General features: G+C 40.0%; 1 protein-coding gene across 27 annotated transcripts in view; it reads right to left on the bottom strand.

Moving 5' to 3' along the window:
- Positions 1-1,015: 1,015 nt before the first annotated feature.
- MAGI1 (membrane associated guanylate kinase, WW and PDZ domain containing 1) overlaps positions 1,016-16,841 on the bottom strand; it is a 352,470-nt gene continuing 336,644 nt past the window's right edge. For 8 of the 27 annotated variants that reach the window (XM_054076246.1, XM_054076255.1, XM_054076257.1 and 5 more), the window contains 6 exons: positions 15,432-15,635; positions 10,499-10,589; positions 10,314-10,377; positions 9,158-9,304; positions 7,828-7,966; positions 1,018-4,207 (listed from right to left, as the gene is read on the bottom strand). In XM_054076246.1, the coding sequence (XP_053932221.1) occupies positions 3,519-4,207; positions 7,828-7,966; positions 9,158-9,304; positions 10,314-10,377; positions 10,499-10,589; positions 15,432-15,635 (1,334 nt within the window). In that variant the 3' untranslated portion in view covers positions 1,018-3,518. Of the gene's footprint in view, positions 4,208-5,760; positions 5,850-7,827; positions 7,967-9,157; positions 9,305-10,313; positions 10,378-10,498; positions 10,590-15,431; positions 15,636-16,841 lie in introns of all 27 variants that reach the window. The other 19 variants (XM_054076251.1, XM_054076270.1, XM_054076256.1 and 16 more) reach the window with 12 other exon arrangements.

The following is a 16,841-nucleotide window of genomic DNA, read 5'->3' as shown; positions in this document are numbered from 1 at the left end:
GGCAGCTTCACAGCTGTAGAATATTGTTTGACAAAACACGAGCGAAGTTACAATCTAAAAATGGTTTCTTTTCATTTTTAGAAGTTTTGAAAAATATTTTATGGCCAGAAGGGAGGCTGGAATTAATTGAAGTGAATAAGGCTGCACCACAGAACATGGAGCTGCAGCGCTCATGCTTTAGAGCAGGGCTCCAGCTCTCAGTGGGTTTGGAAGCAGTAGAAAGGACGCCACCACTAACAAGGCACTTTGAATAAGTTATTTTTTTTGTCAACTCGCAGTCTTTTCTTAATTAAATGTTTCTGTAAATGTCATTTTAGTATTAACTATATAAGATCTCCTTTAGCTTAAAACTCAACGCTTCACAGACTCAGTTACAAACTTGAGACTCACCTGATCAGCTCTCTCCGGTCATTTAAACTAAGCTATGACATGAGCAAGGAGAGAACAAACAGCAGGAACAGCAGACGATACAAATTCAGAACCAATCTATACCATTGCAATGTGTTATAATTTCAGAGTAAAAAGGCATTGAACATCATAGAAGATGCACACTAAAATATCCCAACACCTTCTCAGTGCCCCAACCATACCCTTAAAGACTTAGGCTGCATCAGATAAATCCCTCTGCGGATGAAGTACAAACCATTCAGGAGCAACTGGACTCCCAGCAGGTTAGCTGAAGGATTGGAAAAACATAGGAGTGGGGCCTGACACACTACACAATGTTTAAAAGTTGTTTCAAAAAATCTATTTAAATGTAATCAGTTTTGCAATAGTAAACAGTCTTTATACATTTCAAAAAGAGATGGGAGACACAGAGTCCTAGTGATATGGGTACATATATGTATGTATTTATACATATAAACACATATATAGTATATATAGGTACGTATTTATACATAAAAATACATATATATGTATGTATTTATATATATAAATATATATATAACATATGTATTTATACAGAGATTTATATATGCATGGCATATATATTTACATATTGCTGTAATCCCAACTACAGCAATATAGTAGTTGCTGCCTTGTCTTCATTTTCCACCATTGTATAGGCTGACGCGTTACGAAGCACCAGCAAAATAAAACGGAGACGTAAGAACAAACCCTGCTTCGCCTAAACCCTCAGCTGCTGATTATTTTGGTGGAAGAAAATTTTATATTGGAAAACCGGGAACCTGCGCTTTAAGACTTGTCAAATGATTAATCTATATTTAATGGATGATTAATAGACATTTAATGGATCGCCCTTGGAGACTGTAACCTACAGTCTACTAATTTAGACAGGGATGAATAAGTAACATTAAGTTGTGGTTCCTCCTTTATCTTATCACTACAATCATATGTATGCTTTGTATGGAAAACTTTATTTGATAATAAAAATAGCATTCACAGACTTTCTCCTTCTTTGTTGCTACATCATATACATAGTGTCTGTTCCAAGGAAAGAAGCTTGTGCTGGGTAAGTCCACATCTACTCATACTAGTGTTATGTATAAACCCAGTTAAGTCAAATAAAGCTATGAACAATGTAGTATTTATATATGCATAGTGTTTTATAAAAAAGATTGGCCCACATACTGCTTTTCATCAACACAGAAAAGAGCATTATGTCTATAGCACATTGCAAGAAATGATGACTGGAGAACATAGACCGCATACAAGTGCTTAATACATAAGCAGGCCCACCATGAAGAAAGAAATGATATCCAAACCAACAAAAGCTTTAGATTTACTTATATAGTCTCCCAGTTTAAAACAGCTTTACATACCTGATTCAGTTTATATTAAAATATATCCCCTGAATCAATTTGTTCCATTTTCAGAAATATAAACACTTAATCACATTCCTCACAGCTAAATTTTGTCATAAATCCTCTTTTATACAAGAAAAAGGCAACAGTTTTGTTTTTTTTTTCCAACAGGCTCTATTAATTACAATTTAAACTGTACACACAATGATCGGCCATCTTCTTTCTTGGTTTTGTTTTTACAGTACCATGGCAACAACAGTGATAGACTTGCAATGTTTGTGTGTTCATATGGAAAATGTGAAACAGTATACATGTACACACCAATGCACTGTAAAAAGCAGCAGTTTACTTTAGTGGTCCAACAGTAACGGCAAACATTTTGGCTCAGCTAGGCAGTAATCCATTAAAATCTTATACCAGTACTACAGCAGACTTACCACACAACTTGCAAATTTAAAAATACAACTTAGAAACTTGCAGGTTTCCCTTTTGCTGCTGTTCTTAAATTCAAATTTACAGCATATAACCAGTATGGATAGGCTTCTACAACCAGGTTGTCCCACCGATTGCCTCTTTTCTCCTGTGTTTTTCCTTTGATACATCTTTTTTTTTTTTTTTTCATATTTTTTCCTGTTTTTTTTTTTTCCCCCAAGCAAGTGCACTCCTTTTGTCTCAGTAAGGATGAACCAGTAAAATAAAAGAAACTTAAATATAGAGCAAGAAGAAGAGAGAGCTTTTGGAATTTGGCAAAATAAGAAAAGCCCATCGGTCTTGCCTGAGCAGAAGGAATACACCTACTGAGAGGGAGGACTTTGCTCCCACTGCATTGTGCCTTGTCCTGGGATCCCAATCCCTTCCCTCGCTTCAAAGCAGACAAACAATACCGTGCATGCTCGGGTTGCTGTCCATATACATCTAGAAGATGAGCAGGGCTGCGGCGGCTGCCTTAATGAAATATCGTTAAATGTTGCTGAGGCTAATGAGAGATCAACAGTCTACGTTAGTGTGCGACACAGGCATGGTGGATACCAGTCCTTCTGCCTTTGCGCATCCTGTAGCGGGGGCCTGAAAGTATAAACCGTTCATGGAACAAACTAGAAACTCCTTATCGTAAATCATCTTGTGCTGTGTGGGTTTGTATTTTTCTTTTTTATTATTTTTTATTATTATAAATATCCTTCATTGAAACAGTAGTCTCTTCCGACAGTTCTTGCAATTTTAGGAACATATGTCTCTTTCTTTTTTAATTCCTTCAGCAGGAGCGCTCCATTCCTACTGAGATGAACAATTTTCTTCCTTCCCCACCCCCAACCCTTAAAAAATTTTCTACATACAGTGTAGCAGTGAGTCACTAGAGAACAGTCTGGATCAAATAATTCAAACTTGGTCATAAAATCCTTTGCCTATGTTATATTACTGGCTACCCCCATTTACTATATCGGGGAGGGGGAAAAGCCCAATAAAGGAATTATTCTTAAGAAATCTACAAAGAATGTAGAAACAAAATTTTATAATCCTTTAGGACCAACATTTGGCAAGTAATTAAAAAAAAAAAAAGAATACACTGAAAAATACTTTCTTTAATATTATACATCAGGCACAACACTTTTTTTGTTATAAGATTTTATCTGCATAAAAGGTTTGTAGGATCAGCAGGTGCCGGACGTCTCCTCGCCTGTGAAAGCCAGATGGTTTCAGCTCCCACGCTCTCTTCTCCGCTCCCGCAGCATTGGGGAAGGCGACGGGGACCCCTCAGATGCTGAGGTCGGTGCTGCACTCCCTGTACGGCCTCCTGCGCTGCTCGGGCGGGTGCCTGCGGCTCGGCTCGTGCTTCCAGCTAGGGTCTTCCCTCTCCCGGTGGCCTGCTCGCTCCTCCCTGAGCCGTCTGTCGGGCGACCTCTCCCTCCGCCGGTCGGACGACTTGGCCCGCCGGTCAAGGGAGTTCTCTCTTCTCCGGTCAGGAGACCTCCTGGGCTCGGTGAGTCTCTCCAGCGACCGCCGCCGTCGGCTGGGGGACCGCTCTCTGCGCCTCTCAGGGGAGAGCTCTCTCCTCCTCTCGTGTCGTTCCCGCCTTTCCAAAGTGTTGTCAGCGCTCCTTGTCCCTTCCCTCCGCTTTTCGGGAGACCTCCTCTTCTGCCCGTTCACCACCTGCCTCTCACGCCTCTTTTCCGGTGACCTCTCCGTCCTCCTGCCTGGCACGTGGTCGTTGGTTTTAGAAGTCCCATTCCAAGTGTGGTGTTCATTGGGATGTCTGCTAAACTCTCTGCTGCCTTTTAGGTCTCTAACGTAAGTCCGCTTCTCCCCATGCTGTGATGATTTGTGAAGGTCTGGTGGATAACTGGACTCCGATGATGGGTGCTGCCGTCGGTCGGATGGCACGGGTTTCATTTCCGATACATTTTGTGAACCTGTGGCGGGACTGTTCCTGTCACTGCTGGGGTCTGAAAGAAAATAACAGCAAAGCGTTTGGTACCGATGCCTTCCGCGGTGCTGTGACACCACTTATCACTCTTCAGACTTCATTAGTGACAAAAACAAACAACTGTTAAAGCAGTCAGCGAAGGCTAACCGAAGCTTTTGTTAATTTAACTGCGAACAACGAGAGTTACAGGTTAGTACTGGTGCTGCTCTGTTTGTTAGCCGAGTTTTGATCCAAGCTGATATCATCTTTACGCTCTTCTGGTCACGGGGCATTTTACATTTTCCCCAAGACCAATTCACAAAGTTTCAGTTACACTACTTTCTTTCCAGTGGAAAATATATTGTAGTTCGGGTTGTTGGCTGATTTTTAACAGTTTCCAATAAAGAGGGCCTCTAGGAAACGACTTTTTTCGTTAAAGTCTTTTGAAAGAATTGCCTTCCAGGTGTGGGAGGCCATGTTTCAAATAGCAGAAAACGTGCAGAAAATAGAATTGATTATTAAGTTTTCACCTCATAAAATAACATTTTGAAGGTGTGAGAATTAGACTGCAATCATGCAATTTCCATTTCATTTCAGACATTACTTAATCTCACTTAGTTCTACCACGTTATGAAAATTCCTAGGGTAGATTTTGGTTTTGCCACAATGATTCAAACAACGATGACAAAAGTTATGATTTTTTCATATCAAAGCAATGGAAAGATATTGTGTAATATGTAGGATGGCTTTGATTAAAACCTAATCTCCAGTTCATTATTTTTAATGTAGTATTTCAGGTAAAATACAGCTGAGTTATCTCTGTGAGACAAACTGCAAAGCAGAATCAAAAAAACAACCCCAACTCTACTAAAAACCAGCCTTGTGCTGTAGCTAAGCTACAATTCCTCATGTCATTTGCAATGGATGTTTATGAATGAGTCATTATAGACATGGCAAACATTAAAGTAGCTGTGCTGACTTAATGTGAGCGTTGCTTTTCTTTGCTTATTGTTTTCTTTTTGAAAAGTAACTTCTGCAGGCGCACTCGGCTGGCAATAGCTACGCTTCCTGCTGCTCGCACTGAGACATCCACCTCGAGGTGGGCTGTCCTGAGGGCAATGACTCAAAACTGATATTTTTTTTCCCCCTCTTTTTCTCTTTTTTGTCTTCCCTCCCCCAAGCCAAACACTCTACATGCTCATTCTCTTGCCATCACGTAAAGCATCTCCCATTAGACGGCATTTCCATTCCTTAGCTTGGGAGGGTTGGTGTGTGCATGGCCATGATTCCTGTCATTTCCAGGTGAAATCTGTGTTGTGAATCACATGTGTGCATTTTTGCTTATTAGCATCTCCAGGCAGCTTTTTTAACCACACTGCTTTTCCATAGCTGTAAGCATGTGGCTTGCGGCAACCTGGCTATCACACAAGGTACAAACGAGGTTTAAACATGTCCTGTGGTGTACTTACAATTCAGGGGACGCAGGGTGCTCGGAATGAGTTGCTGTACATATAAAATATAGCGAAGCAGAAAGCAATGTGAGGGAATTAGGCCACAGCACAAAAACACCTAATATTGATTTTAGCTACAAACCGTAGTTTGATTATGGCCCATAAGGTAGAAGCAAGACTCCCCGAGCTTGTCATTTCTCATACATGCAGCGATATTAGGAGGTATCATCGCTGAGGAAGGAAGAGCCCAGCACCAAGAAAAGTAAGAGAAAGAGAAAGAGAAAAGTAGAAAATTTAGATTCCCTATAATAAAGATGAAAGAAAGAAAAATCTTCATATTTTATCTTAGAATAAAGAAAGTTTATTTTTTCCAGTCAGATTGTCTAGGCTTCACCCAAATATAAGGCTGCAAAGACAGCAGTTGTTATTATCGTGACATAAAGAGACATCTAAGAGGTGACTCAATAACCCAGACAACGAGAGCATCCATTCTAAAAGACAGCTGGAACAGCGACACAGAATGTCATAGAAAAAACATTAACAATCAAACAACAACGAAAAATAAAGTCCACTAGAGACCACAACATTAAAAATAAGTACAAAACTCATTACAAAAATATACAGCCTCATAGAGAAGCACGTTCCAATCAAGTCAGAAAAATATTGGAACTTAACATCATTAGAGGAACCATTTGTGACTGCAGCGAACAGAACAAAGAGAGGAAGGAGTCCCAAATGTTACAAGGATATTCTTTACAGTAGTGCAACCCCTGTATATTAAATCCTTGCTTGAAGAATGAACGTTTAGTGGTTTAGCATTAGCCAAAAGAAAATTGGTGGTGGATTTCCATCCTCAGTGCAACAGACATATGCTTTGAGAAGTGAAGCACTTAATTTACAGGGTATTTATGCAGTCTTGCATATGATACAGTACTGTACATCCAAAGGATTATAGGAAAAGACAAAAGTAGAAAGAACATTACAGAATTTCAGTGCCATCATTGAACCTTCTGGTGTGCTATTTATATTACAGAAGTGTAAACCCACAACTTCCCTTCCATATTGTTAAACACTTCAACTGTTTGTTGGTTGTACTCTGAATTGGTCATTTAAAGTTAAATAATGAGCAGAGTGAGGAGAAACTCTCAAATGTGACATAGTAAATGAAAAGAAAATCTTGTTCTTAAATTGTGCGGAAGGGTTTTGTTTCTGGTTTTAGACACGGAGTGAATGATAAACACAGAACTTACTGACACAGAAATAACCCAAATACGGTGAGAAAAGTATAAAGGACATCCCTTCAATCACCAGTTTCTATAGAAACCTCAAAGACCTTTGGTTGGGAGTAGCCCTCCATCGAGGGCACAATATTTGACAATTATCTCAAATAAATAAGACATAATTATAATATTAAATAGTGTGCTAAGTTAAGCCACCCAGCAATCCAACCTCCGGGGGAAGAAAAGGAAATCTAATGCAATTCTTAGTAAGAAACGGAGACAGAATGTTTTCCCCCCAAGACAGACATCAGAGCACCTTTTCATAACCTCACCTTTTTGGACCTTACAAATAAACTACTTGAAACCAGCAGATAGTTAAGGGGGGAGAAAAGGGCTCAGGAGGCCAAATCAATATAGTTTTGCAGTAAAGCTTTTTTTTTTTTCCCTTCTTTTTCTTAAATAACTTTATAAATATTTACATAAATATTAAGGGAAGGCAAAAATCTCATAAGCCATCTCGGCATTCATGTCTATGGATACAGACAGGAACTAAGAGAAAAACCTAACGAAAAATAAAATCACTGCTTCAGAACAATAACTCAGGATCCCAGTTTTTGCATTGATTAGAAGTAGAGACCTATTTGAAACAACAATTCAGCCGCTGAGAAACAGTTTGGCACAGTTCAATGACATTCCTTGTTTGGCTGGACAAGACAATAAGGTTTTTTTGTTTTGTTTTCCTCTCTGATCACCAAAAATACTGCTATGATGTTCTTGCCTTACACTGCGCCCCAAGTCCATGGAAGCAAGCAAAGGATGAAATGTGTAGAAAATTCAGCACAAGCGAGGCAATTAACCATATGTTGCAAAGGTTGGTAAGACACTGGTGAGAAAGGAAAATAAAAAAGAATTCCCGCTTCAGATCTTGAGACAAATCATTCATGGAGTGATGCCAGGGAAGAAAGGAATGTTTTCATAGTTTGACCCACCATATTCTGGGACAGAGCCATCTCCACGTTTCAGAAACAGGCGGACCCTGCGGCCACCATTTTTAATCAGTTCGATGGCCCGAGCGTGCTTCATGTTCTTAGTAGTTTCTCCATTGATCTCTAAGATTTCATCACCGATCTGTCAATGTAATAAAAGAACCTAAGATTAGAAACAAGCCCTCAACAAAGGCCACCACCAGCCCACCACAGCAAAGGTGGAAGAGCAACTATGAACAAAGCTAAATACACCAACTCCTTCCAGCGACAGTCCAAAAAAACCGGTACGCAGGGGCCTGGGAAACATGAAGATGAAGGGAAAGCTTGAGGTATCAAAGTATTTTATTGGTGTTCTGTAAAACCACTTCCATTACTGTATTGATCAGTACTTAGACCTATATTAGAACTGGTGCTATTTTCTTTTATTTCAATTATTTTTAAAGTCTTCGACCAAAGCGGTTGTTTGTTTTACAGTCTGCTGTAACTAGGATGTTTAAATAGCTTTTTCAGGTCTTCTTTCTCGCTTGGATGTAGATACCTACTGTGAACCTGCTTTTGTAAATATAATCCTTTATCAGGACAGGAAAACGGGACTTGGAAGAGCTTGTCAAAGCAATGACTTCCACAATGAAGCACTGATCTATTTTCATCAGCAAAAAAATTTGAACCCATAAATTTACCCCTAGGAAAATCATTTTGAAAACATCCTTCACGTGATATATCTAGCAAAGAAAAAGACATACACTGTAAAGCGACCGTGCCTCCTCTAACAGAGGAGAGCAAGTAGTACCTAAAACTTGCCAATTTACTTTCTTCTGTAGTTATTTTATAACATGTGCCCCTGTTATAATGTTTATAACCTAGCTGATATGTGAAGCAAATACTAATCAATAAGTACATTATGATTTTGTAAACCACGGGTCAATATACTTGCTCCCTCACCACTCTGCCCATTTGCAGAGGAGAAGATCTGGTAGAACACCCTTTTCTCTACTCAGAGCTGCAGCTTTCAATGAGCTGACAAAGATTGTGGCTATTACATGTTTATTGCTATGCACCTCTTTGTTAGGCTTTAAAAGACAGATTATGTATTAGAATTTGGAGACCTGAGTTGGAACAAGGGACTGAAATCTTTCAGTGCACACACACTGTTACAGACTGTACACAAAGAGTCACAGAAGCCACAGACAGAAGTAAATAGGAACCACTGCTCCTTTGGATTAACATTCCACTTTCCTCTTAGCCAGCACAGCAGAAGGTGTGCCTGTAGGGGGAGGGGCAGGGATGTCAGCTTACTGCAAAAAACGTGTTTTTAAAATCTGTTTGCACATACCCTCATCTTCCCACATCTCTCAGCTGGACCATCCTCAGCTAGCCGCAACACGTACAGATCCATATTATACTCCCGGCCACCTCGCAGGCTAAAGCCAAACCCTTTCGCTCCTCTTTCCAGCTCAACAGTGTAGAAATCTTGGTCCTGCTGAAGGGAAGACAACATACGCACAATTGAACAGAAAGATAAACGCTACTCTCATTTTTAAATTATTCAACCAATGAGTATTACAATTGTTGTTACTCATAATTAAAAAAAGAAATCAGTTGAATTTTCAGACACAAACTAGGATTTCCTGCTTCTTCACATCCCACCCTGCGACTCGGAGTGCCAGCAATGGTCCGCATAGGGCTGTCTGGATGAATGGGCTTGGCCACGTCCCACTTATTTTTAGGGACTTCTGTTATAGAACACCTCCTGTGCCCAGGGCTGAAAGGGGCATTTCTGGAGGGTGGTTAGTGTTCTACCAAAGGCAAAGGAAGGCAAGGGCAGCCTGAGTTCCTATGCCAGGCTCTGGCTAAAGGTCTAACGGTGCTTGGATTGAGTCTATGCCATGGTGCTGGCTTTTCCTTTTTCTTGCCACCTCATTTATTTGTTTACAAGAAGCTCAGAATTACATGCACTGTTTTTCACAAATGCTGTTAGCATAGGCATGTTTTGAATTCCCTAATGGAAGAAGTTACTTCTGGGATGGCCAGTGGCAAGGCAAGTTAGAGAGATAATCCCTCTAATAAGATGCCACTTGTGCAAGCTGGAATGCTCCAACTATTGCCCCTTACTAAGTTTTCCTGTTTTCTGTCCCCTGGATTTATCATTTACACACAACAGGATTTTCTGGAGACGCACCTCCAAACATACAATTCAGTAAACAAACACACAAATTATTACTGTCCGAAAAACGCCAGCTCTTTTTTTCCCCTTTTCTTTTGTTCTCCCTAAAAGTCTTGATGAAAATGTGTTGGAAATGTTTCTCAGCTGCAATAGCAGCAACATATATTAAGAAACTAATCAGCAAATTCCTCTTTCTTCAGCAAACAGACAGTGGGAGAGCAGCTTCCCAGAAGGGATTTTCAAGGGAAATATTTGAACGCAGCCCTCAAGCAGACTGGAAGCAACAGTCTGTGGTAAACAAAACAATTAGAAAGGTACTCCTTACCTGTGCTGCTTGGGGTGGTTTGAAATCAAACTGGGATTCCTGCTTTGGTTTGGCATTGTTCCTGCTGTAACAAATGAGAGAAAGAGAGAGAGAGGAAAAAGAGAGCTCATGGGATGTGAAGACGATCAAGAAGTAACCAAAGACAAAGCATGTCAACATGCTCTCCTCAAGGAAAACAATCTGACCTGGTCTCCTGTGGTATTTGCTGAGGAGTATGTGTGGTTGTAATTGTAGCAATTTTTTCTGCATTGGTCAATAAAGTAGCATTGGAGGATTCTGCAAAATAAAGTTTTTTTTCATTATGAGGAACAACCATTAGCTATTCACTGATAAAACAAAGGTTTTACACAGGCATTTCACTGGAAAGCATCATTATGTTGTTTGTAAAGAACATGAGACGGGCTCAAACTTCTGAAATCCAAAAATTAACAGGATGAAGTCTAAGCTAAGCCACAGTGATTCATTATTTGAAACTGCACAGCACCTCAGCTGCAGAGAAATATTGGTCTTTGAGTTGCACACTGAAACTTAACATGACACATCCCTTATGGCTCAGCTTTGTTTCTGGTATTTGTCATCAGATGCAGCAAATTACTGTATTCTTTGTAAGAGAAAAACTTTTCAAAACTCCTAATCAACTAGGAAATATTGTCACATAACTGCTGCTTCTGTATTCTGTGCTCTTGAAAAAGTCAAGGCGTTAGTGAAGGTGTCATATTTAGCTTAATCATCACTGCAAATGTTAATTAGCAAAAAACGAGCATAGCAGAAACTTCCATAGCTACCCATTACAAATAGAGTAGAGCAGGGAGTCAAACATTTTTATATATTTATACAATATACAATATATTTATATAATAAATAGGCAAATGAGGGGGTTTTGCACTCTCATTAGTCTCAAGAAAACCTCAAGGACACTCAATTGAAAGTCTGGATTGGGAACAACTCTGACTGTAAGACACACCCAGAACAAACACTGATTTGTGGAAGAAGGGTTGAAGAAAGTTCTGTCTGATGTCTAATGACATGAATTCCAATCATTAAAGTCTCCAAATATGGTAGGTTGATGGATTAATTTTATAGTAGCAATAGATATTCCATGGATTATAAGCTTATCAGTGCTTCCTCCATCAGAAACTGCAATCTTCAGGAGGACTGAGATGTAGCTTTTATCTAATATCTCACAAGGTGGTATTGAATGTGGCTAAAACCCAAACTTCCCCAAATCCATCTTTGAACTATAACCCACTGCTGCCTGAGCAGTCAAACCTGCACACAGGGATCTGGAACCATCTGTACCAAATGCATCAACAGCTCTGGGTACCACTTACAAAAGGGCTCACCAAGAGAATAAAGGGAGGAAGATTAACCTCAAAACTCAATTTATGCCATGGTAAAGGACTCTCAGCCCAACATCAGCCTGTGCAAATGACATATTTTCTCTAGGCATAGAAGGAGGTGCTCTCTCAGGGGAGGTGCTCTCTCCTGCTTCACAAAACTGGGAAGGGAGTTGCTGCAGGCACAACTGAACAGCGATTACCCGGTCATTCCTCACAGCAAGACATGGCAAAATGGTCCCCTTGTCATTTTGGAGCTTTATCATAGACTTCAGTAAGACTAGAGTTAACCCATAAGTAATTTAAAATTCTGCCTAAAATTAAGGTCATGTACCTTGTTTCTTGACTTAATTTCTCTAGTTCTAACCCCACTTAAAAAAAAACAAACAAGCAACAAAACACCACCATCAGACAACAGCAACAAAAAATGGGTGGAAACATTTGTCTCTCCATCATAAAATTACAAGGCCTTCTACCCCTGCTCCAGGCATCCAGCAATTCTTTTTATTGACTATGGATATATCTGCCATTATTAAACAGAGTCCAGCTGTAATAAAACATTGCAGAAATGGGAGAGGGTTTTGTCTGAATTTTCCTGATGTGGTGGTCATGGGTTTACTTGGCCCTGGGAACCTATTTTTTTTCACTGATTTATTTTAATTGTGAAGATATCTAGATGAGTGGAAGGTTTTCCTTCATGTCAAGGGAAATCCACCAAAATGGAAAAAGAACCATTTAAAGAGATGGGTGCAATGAGCTCCTTTGCTTGCAGCACTGTGCCCAAGTTAAAGTGCCCAAACCCTCACCATATGGAGCTGTAACTTCTTCCAGATCAGAGCTGGCTTGTGTTCGGTGGCCCAGAAAGCAAGACATGTTCCTGGGTATGCCTGCACCTCTCAGGATAGGCATGACCAAAACATACCCTTGGGAAGATGTGCTGCTGACAGCTGGCTTGTGGGAGAAGGAGACACCCCCACGCACACTTATACTGTTGGATTTTAAGAAATAATTCTGTGTATTTTGCAAAGATGCTTTGATGCTAAAATTTGTCTCCATCAGAAGAAGGCCTCAAAACATGATTAAGTGTTCTGTGTTCATCCAGAATAAAAGCCTCTGAAAGCCTCCACAAATATTTGGAGATCAGATGAAGATGGGCTTCAAAGAGAATGCAAGATTCCTACTCTTTAGCGGGTCACACTAAGAATATCAGGTAGAGCAACAACATATCTGTGGTACAGATATATTTTCATGCCACTGCACAGCATCTATCTTTAGCCTACCCTATCCCATGAGTCAGGAGTTGTGCGCAATTTTGCTAGGTTTTTAAACACTGGTTCAGGACACTCGCCAGCCACCATGCAAGACCGGAACAGAACACAAATACAGCAAACACGATCTCTAGTAGAATTACAATTCTATGTTCTAAATCCTAAATATTTCATTGATTCCTTGCCCTGTTTTGCCCTAGAACACTCAGACACCAACAAAATGCCTAATCTAAGCTTGTCGTTTTTCAGCTCCCTGTATCCCTGCATCAGCTGGTAGTATGTTACAGCATCGTAATTTCATTGCAAATGCACTCCTGCAGCGGTCTATGGCAATGAGTTGGTCCAAGACAGCAAAACCCCTTGGTGTTTTTAATAATGTTAGAAGAGATTAGCAGTGTGAGTTTATTGTGAGTCTTGTGGTGAGCCTTAGTATCACATTCATCTGAGAAGCACAGCTTTCGATATAGTCTTTCCCTCCCCTCCCCCCGTTTAAGTGCACTGTTAGACCATTTGCATTTCCCAAAACAGCACCCCAAAAGCAACAAAAAGAAAACAACAAATCAACAAAAGCACCCAAACACAGCAAAATGAAAAGATTGGAGATCCAATTTCTTAAATCTTATTATTTCAGAGCAAACCTCTCAACAATTTTGAGAGTGTCTGGTCTTACTGGCTTTTGGAAAATAAACGCAGGTAAATCTATGCAGAATTGGCAATCTGACTCGGAATTTCAAAGGGACAGTAAAAAGACTGGAAGCCTGCATTGCTCTTAGAGAGAAGAGTTGACTCCTTCCTAAATTACAGCTTTCCACCTTCTCAAAAATATCTGGTGTCAGTCACAGGTACAGATTTCCCTACTAACCCAAGTAACTTATGGTATTTTCAACACATATACACATGAACAAGACTGGCTGATCATTCATGCCAGGATGCTATATTCTTCTTAAAAAAATCTTCAGTCATTCAAAAGTTATTCATTTCTCCCCTCGGTATTTTTGCCTTTAAAAGAATTATTTATTCTAAGATTCACCTTTCTTGATTTTGATCAGATAACAAAATACAGGTAATGAACAATTTTTTCCCAGTGTACCTTCCAAACCTGGCATGCACGGTCTGCTCAGATGGTAGCCTGATTCACAGCCATGTTATTTTTCATGAACACCCTTGCTGGAAGCAGCAAAGGATCGTATACCATTTCACCCGGTAACTACTACACAGTAGGAAAATAATACAGCTTTTACGCAAAAGAGATCATACTAAACAGCAATAATTTATAACCAGATCATTTCTCATCCTCTCCTATTTTTATCCTATAACTAAGCACAGTGCAATCATGCTCTGTGGGATAACCAAAGCCATGCTTCAGACTAGAGAATATGGGAGTTAGACACTACCCAACACTTCTCACTGGGAATCACATCATGTAACTTCTTCATTCTGCTTTACAGGTACCAGGTTCCATTCAGTCACGCTTCCTCAACCTTTCTTAATCACACTTTCTCTCTATTTAACTGAATGCAAATAATGTCTTGTACAACTCTAGGAAACGCTCATTAACACTGTATCTGAGCCATCAAATCTTCACCCACGCATTCAGCTTAAAAAGAGAGAAATGTAAAAAGATTTCTGCCTAATGAGTTCTTACTATGAACCCATCCATGGCAGAGCAGGACAACGAACAAAAAAATGACTTACAATTTAGACCCACAGCAATGCTAATTCTGCTATAGGTACTTTACATACATTTCTGCTCTGTTCTTATTTGGCATCACAGCCAGGGATCAGTTTAAAGAAACTGATGTACAGAACACATCCTTACTTTTATTAAATAGTTCAATGACCTGAAACCAGCACCACATGTTAGCGTATTATTAGAGATCCTGCATGTTCCCTCTGATCTGAAACAGTGAGATCCTGTCTAAAGTAACTCTTAGAACGATCAGCTGAAAGCACGCAGCAGCTCCAGAGCCATTGCCATTTAACAAAGCCATTTCAAAATGTACTGAGCTTGCTCCCAAAGCAACTTACCCAGAATAAAACCAAATCTTCTTTTCAAACAGCTTAAAACCTGGCAAAGTGTTTATCCCTTTCTGTGATCTCTTTATTCTGTAGCCTGCTTGTGTATACACAAAGCTTCAGGAATCCCACATATTAACAAGTGATTCCCAGATACTCTAAAAGCTGCATTTTAACCTAACATTCAAATAAAAATGTACTGAGATATGCATCAAATTTACAGAAGAGCACCTTCGGGAGATGCGTGGAGGAGTATGATAGAATGAAATATTTTTTAATGTAGAATCAGCACCTCCCTGTTTAAAAAAAAGAACTCCCATTCCTACGGAAGAAACAACAAAATAAATCTATGGAAGACTCACAAACTCCCTTACTGCTCCCAAAGAGGGAGCGGAAAACTAGTCCTCCATGACTTTGCAGCTCTGACTGATGCAAAAAGCCCAGGAATAAAAACCAACAAAAGGGTCAGATAAGACAGCAGGAAACATATACTTTACCATCTCCTGGAATGATGCGCAGGGTGACGGTGTTTCCCGCTTCCTTAATGAGGTTGACGATGTCTGAATGCGACTTGTTGGTGATGGAGCACCCATTCACGGCCAAGATCCGATCGCCTACTTTCAGCTTGCCACAGCGGTCTGCGGGACTCCCTTCAATTATCCGACCTATTTTGTGAGGCATGGCCACACATGCATTTCCCGCTTTTGTATTGGTTTGGGGGTTGTTTTTGTTTGGTTTTGGTTTTGGTTTTTAATTGTTTATATACGTGGGAGTATGGTGAAGGGGAAAAGGAGAAAAAGGGTTGAAAAGGGAAAGAGAAGGTTAAGGGTTAATTAATTAATGCATCAAGCAAAAGTTATTATAGGATAGCTTTGCTGCCAGTGTTCAAAACATTGGCAATCAACTAGTACGAGTGCATAATACTTTAATTCTGTTACAAAAAGGTGTTTTGTTAATAATTCAAAACTCGCCCCTTGATTTGTGTTAAAAAATGGTGAGATTTTTATAGACTACAAATGCATTTAGCAGCCCCATCATAACCCAAATCCTGGTGTTATTTTTGAAGAAAAAGAATTGAGAGTTGTTTGTTGAAAACACAATCTTCCTCCTCCAAGATTATATTGGGCTCAGCATCTCTAGTCTTTCTCTAAGTCAACTGCCATTCAAACTTCTGCCAATGTTTTGTTCTTTCTCCATTTAGAAAGATAAAATTGTTCTAGGCCTAAGAGGGAGTGTGACTCCCTTTCTACCACAAAGATCCAATCTATCAGCGCTGCATGGGGAAGCAACATGAAACGGTTTTCTTCTATCGTGAATAAAGGTACTACCAGGGAAGGTACAGGACCACTACAGATGGGCCAAGACTGACAAAGGTAACCTGTTTGGTGCAGGTATCCACCTCGGCCTTTGTTAACCCTTCCCCTTTTATGATCTTAGATGGCATCAGGATGGGAGCAGGGCAGGAATAAGGACCTTCTCATTTACATACCTCTAAAACCACACACAAAAAGCCATTGAGATGTCTGACACACAGGGCAAGAGCACTTTCGGATGAATCGGTTTTAGAGACAAAACTCTCCTCCTGTTCCACGCAATTATTTGTCCCCAAAACACAGGGTCATCCATAAAATGCAGAATAGGGACACAGGGGGGATATACGATTTCACTCAGATAATTCCAGTGGGCTTTTGTATGGCTTCCTTGCATGGGCAAGTGGCCCCTGGGCATGCAGTACGTGTTAAAACCACGAAGTACACAGAGCGTTCATGTGATACTTAGCATCCACAATACATTCACCCTCAAGATGCACTTTCCCATCTGTGCTGCAGTCTTAATTTGATTAGTAGTTTTAGAGATATACATTGCTGCACACATGACTACACTAGAAAGACCATAACGAAGAAAAG

This window comes from Cuculus canorus, chromosome 11 (assembly GCF_017976375.1).
Source record: "Cuculus canorus isolate bCucCan1 chromosome 11, bCucCan1.pri, whole genome shotgun sequence".
NCBI lineage: Eukaryota > Metazoa > Chordata > Aves > Cuculiformes > Cuculidae > Cuculus > Cuculus canorus.
The sequence above is the reverse complement of the archived record's forward strand: the minus strand, read 5'-3'. Positions and strand labels throughout refer to the sequence as shown.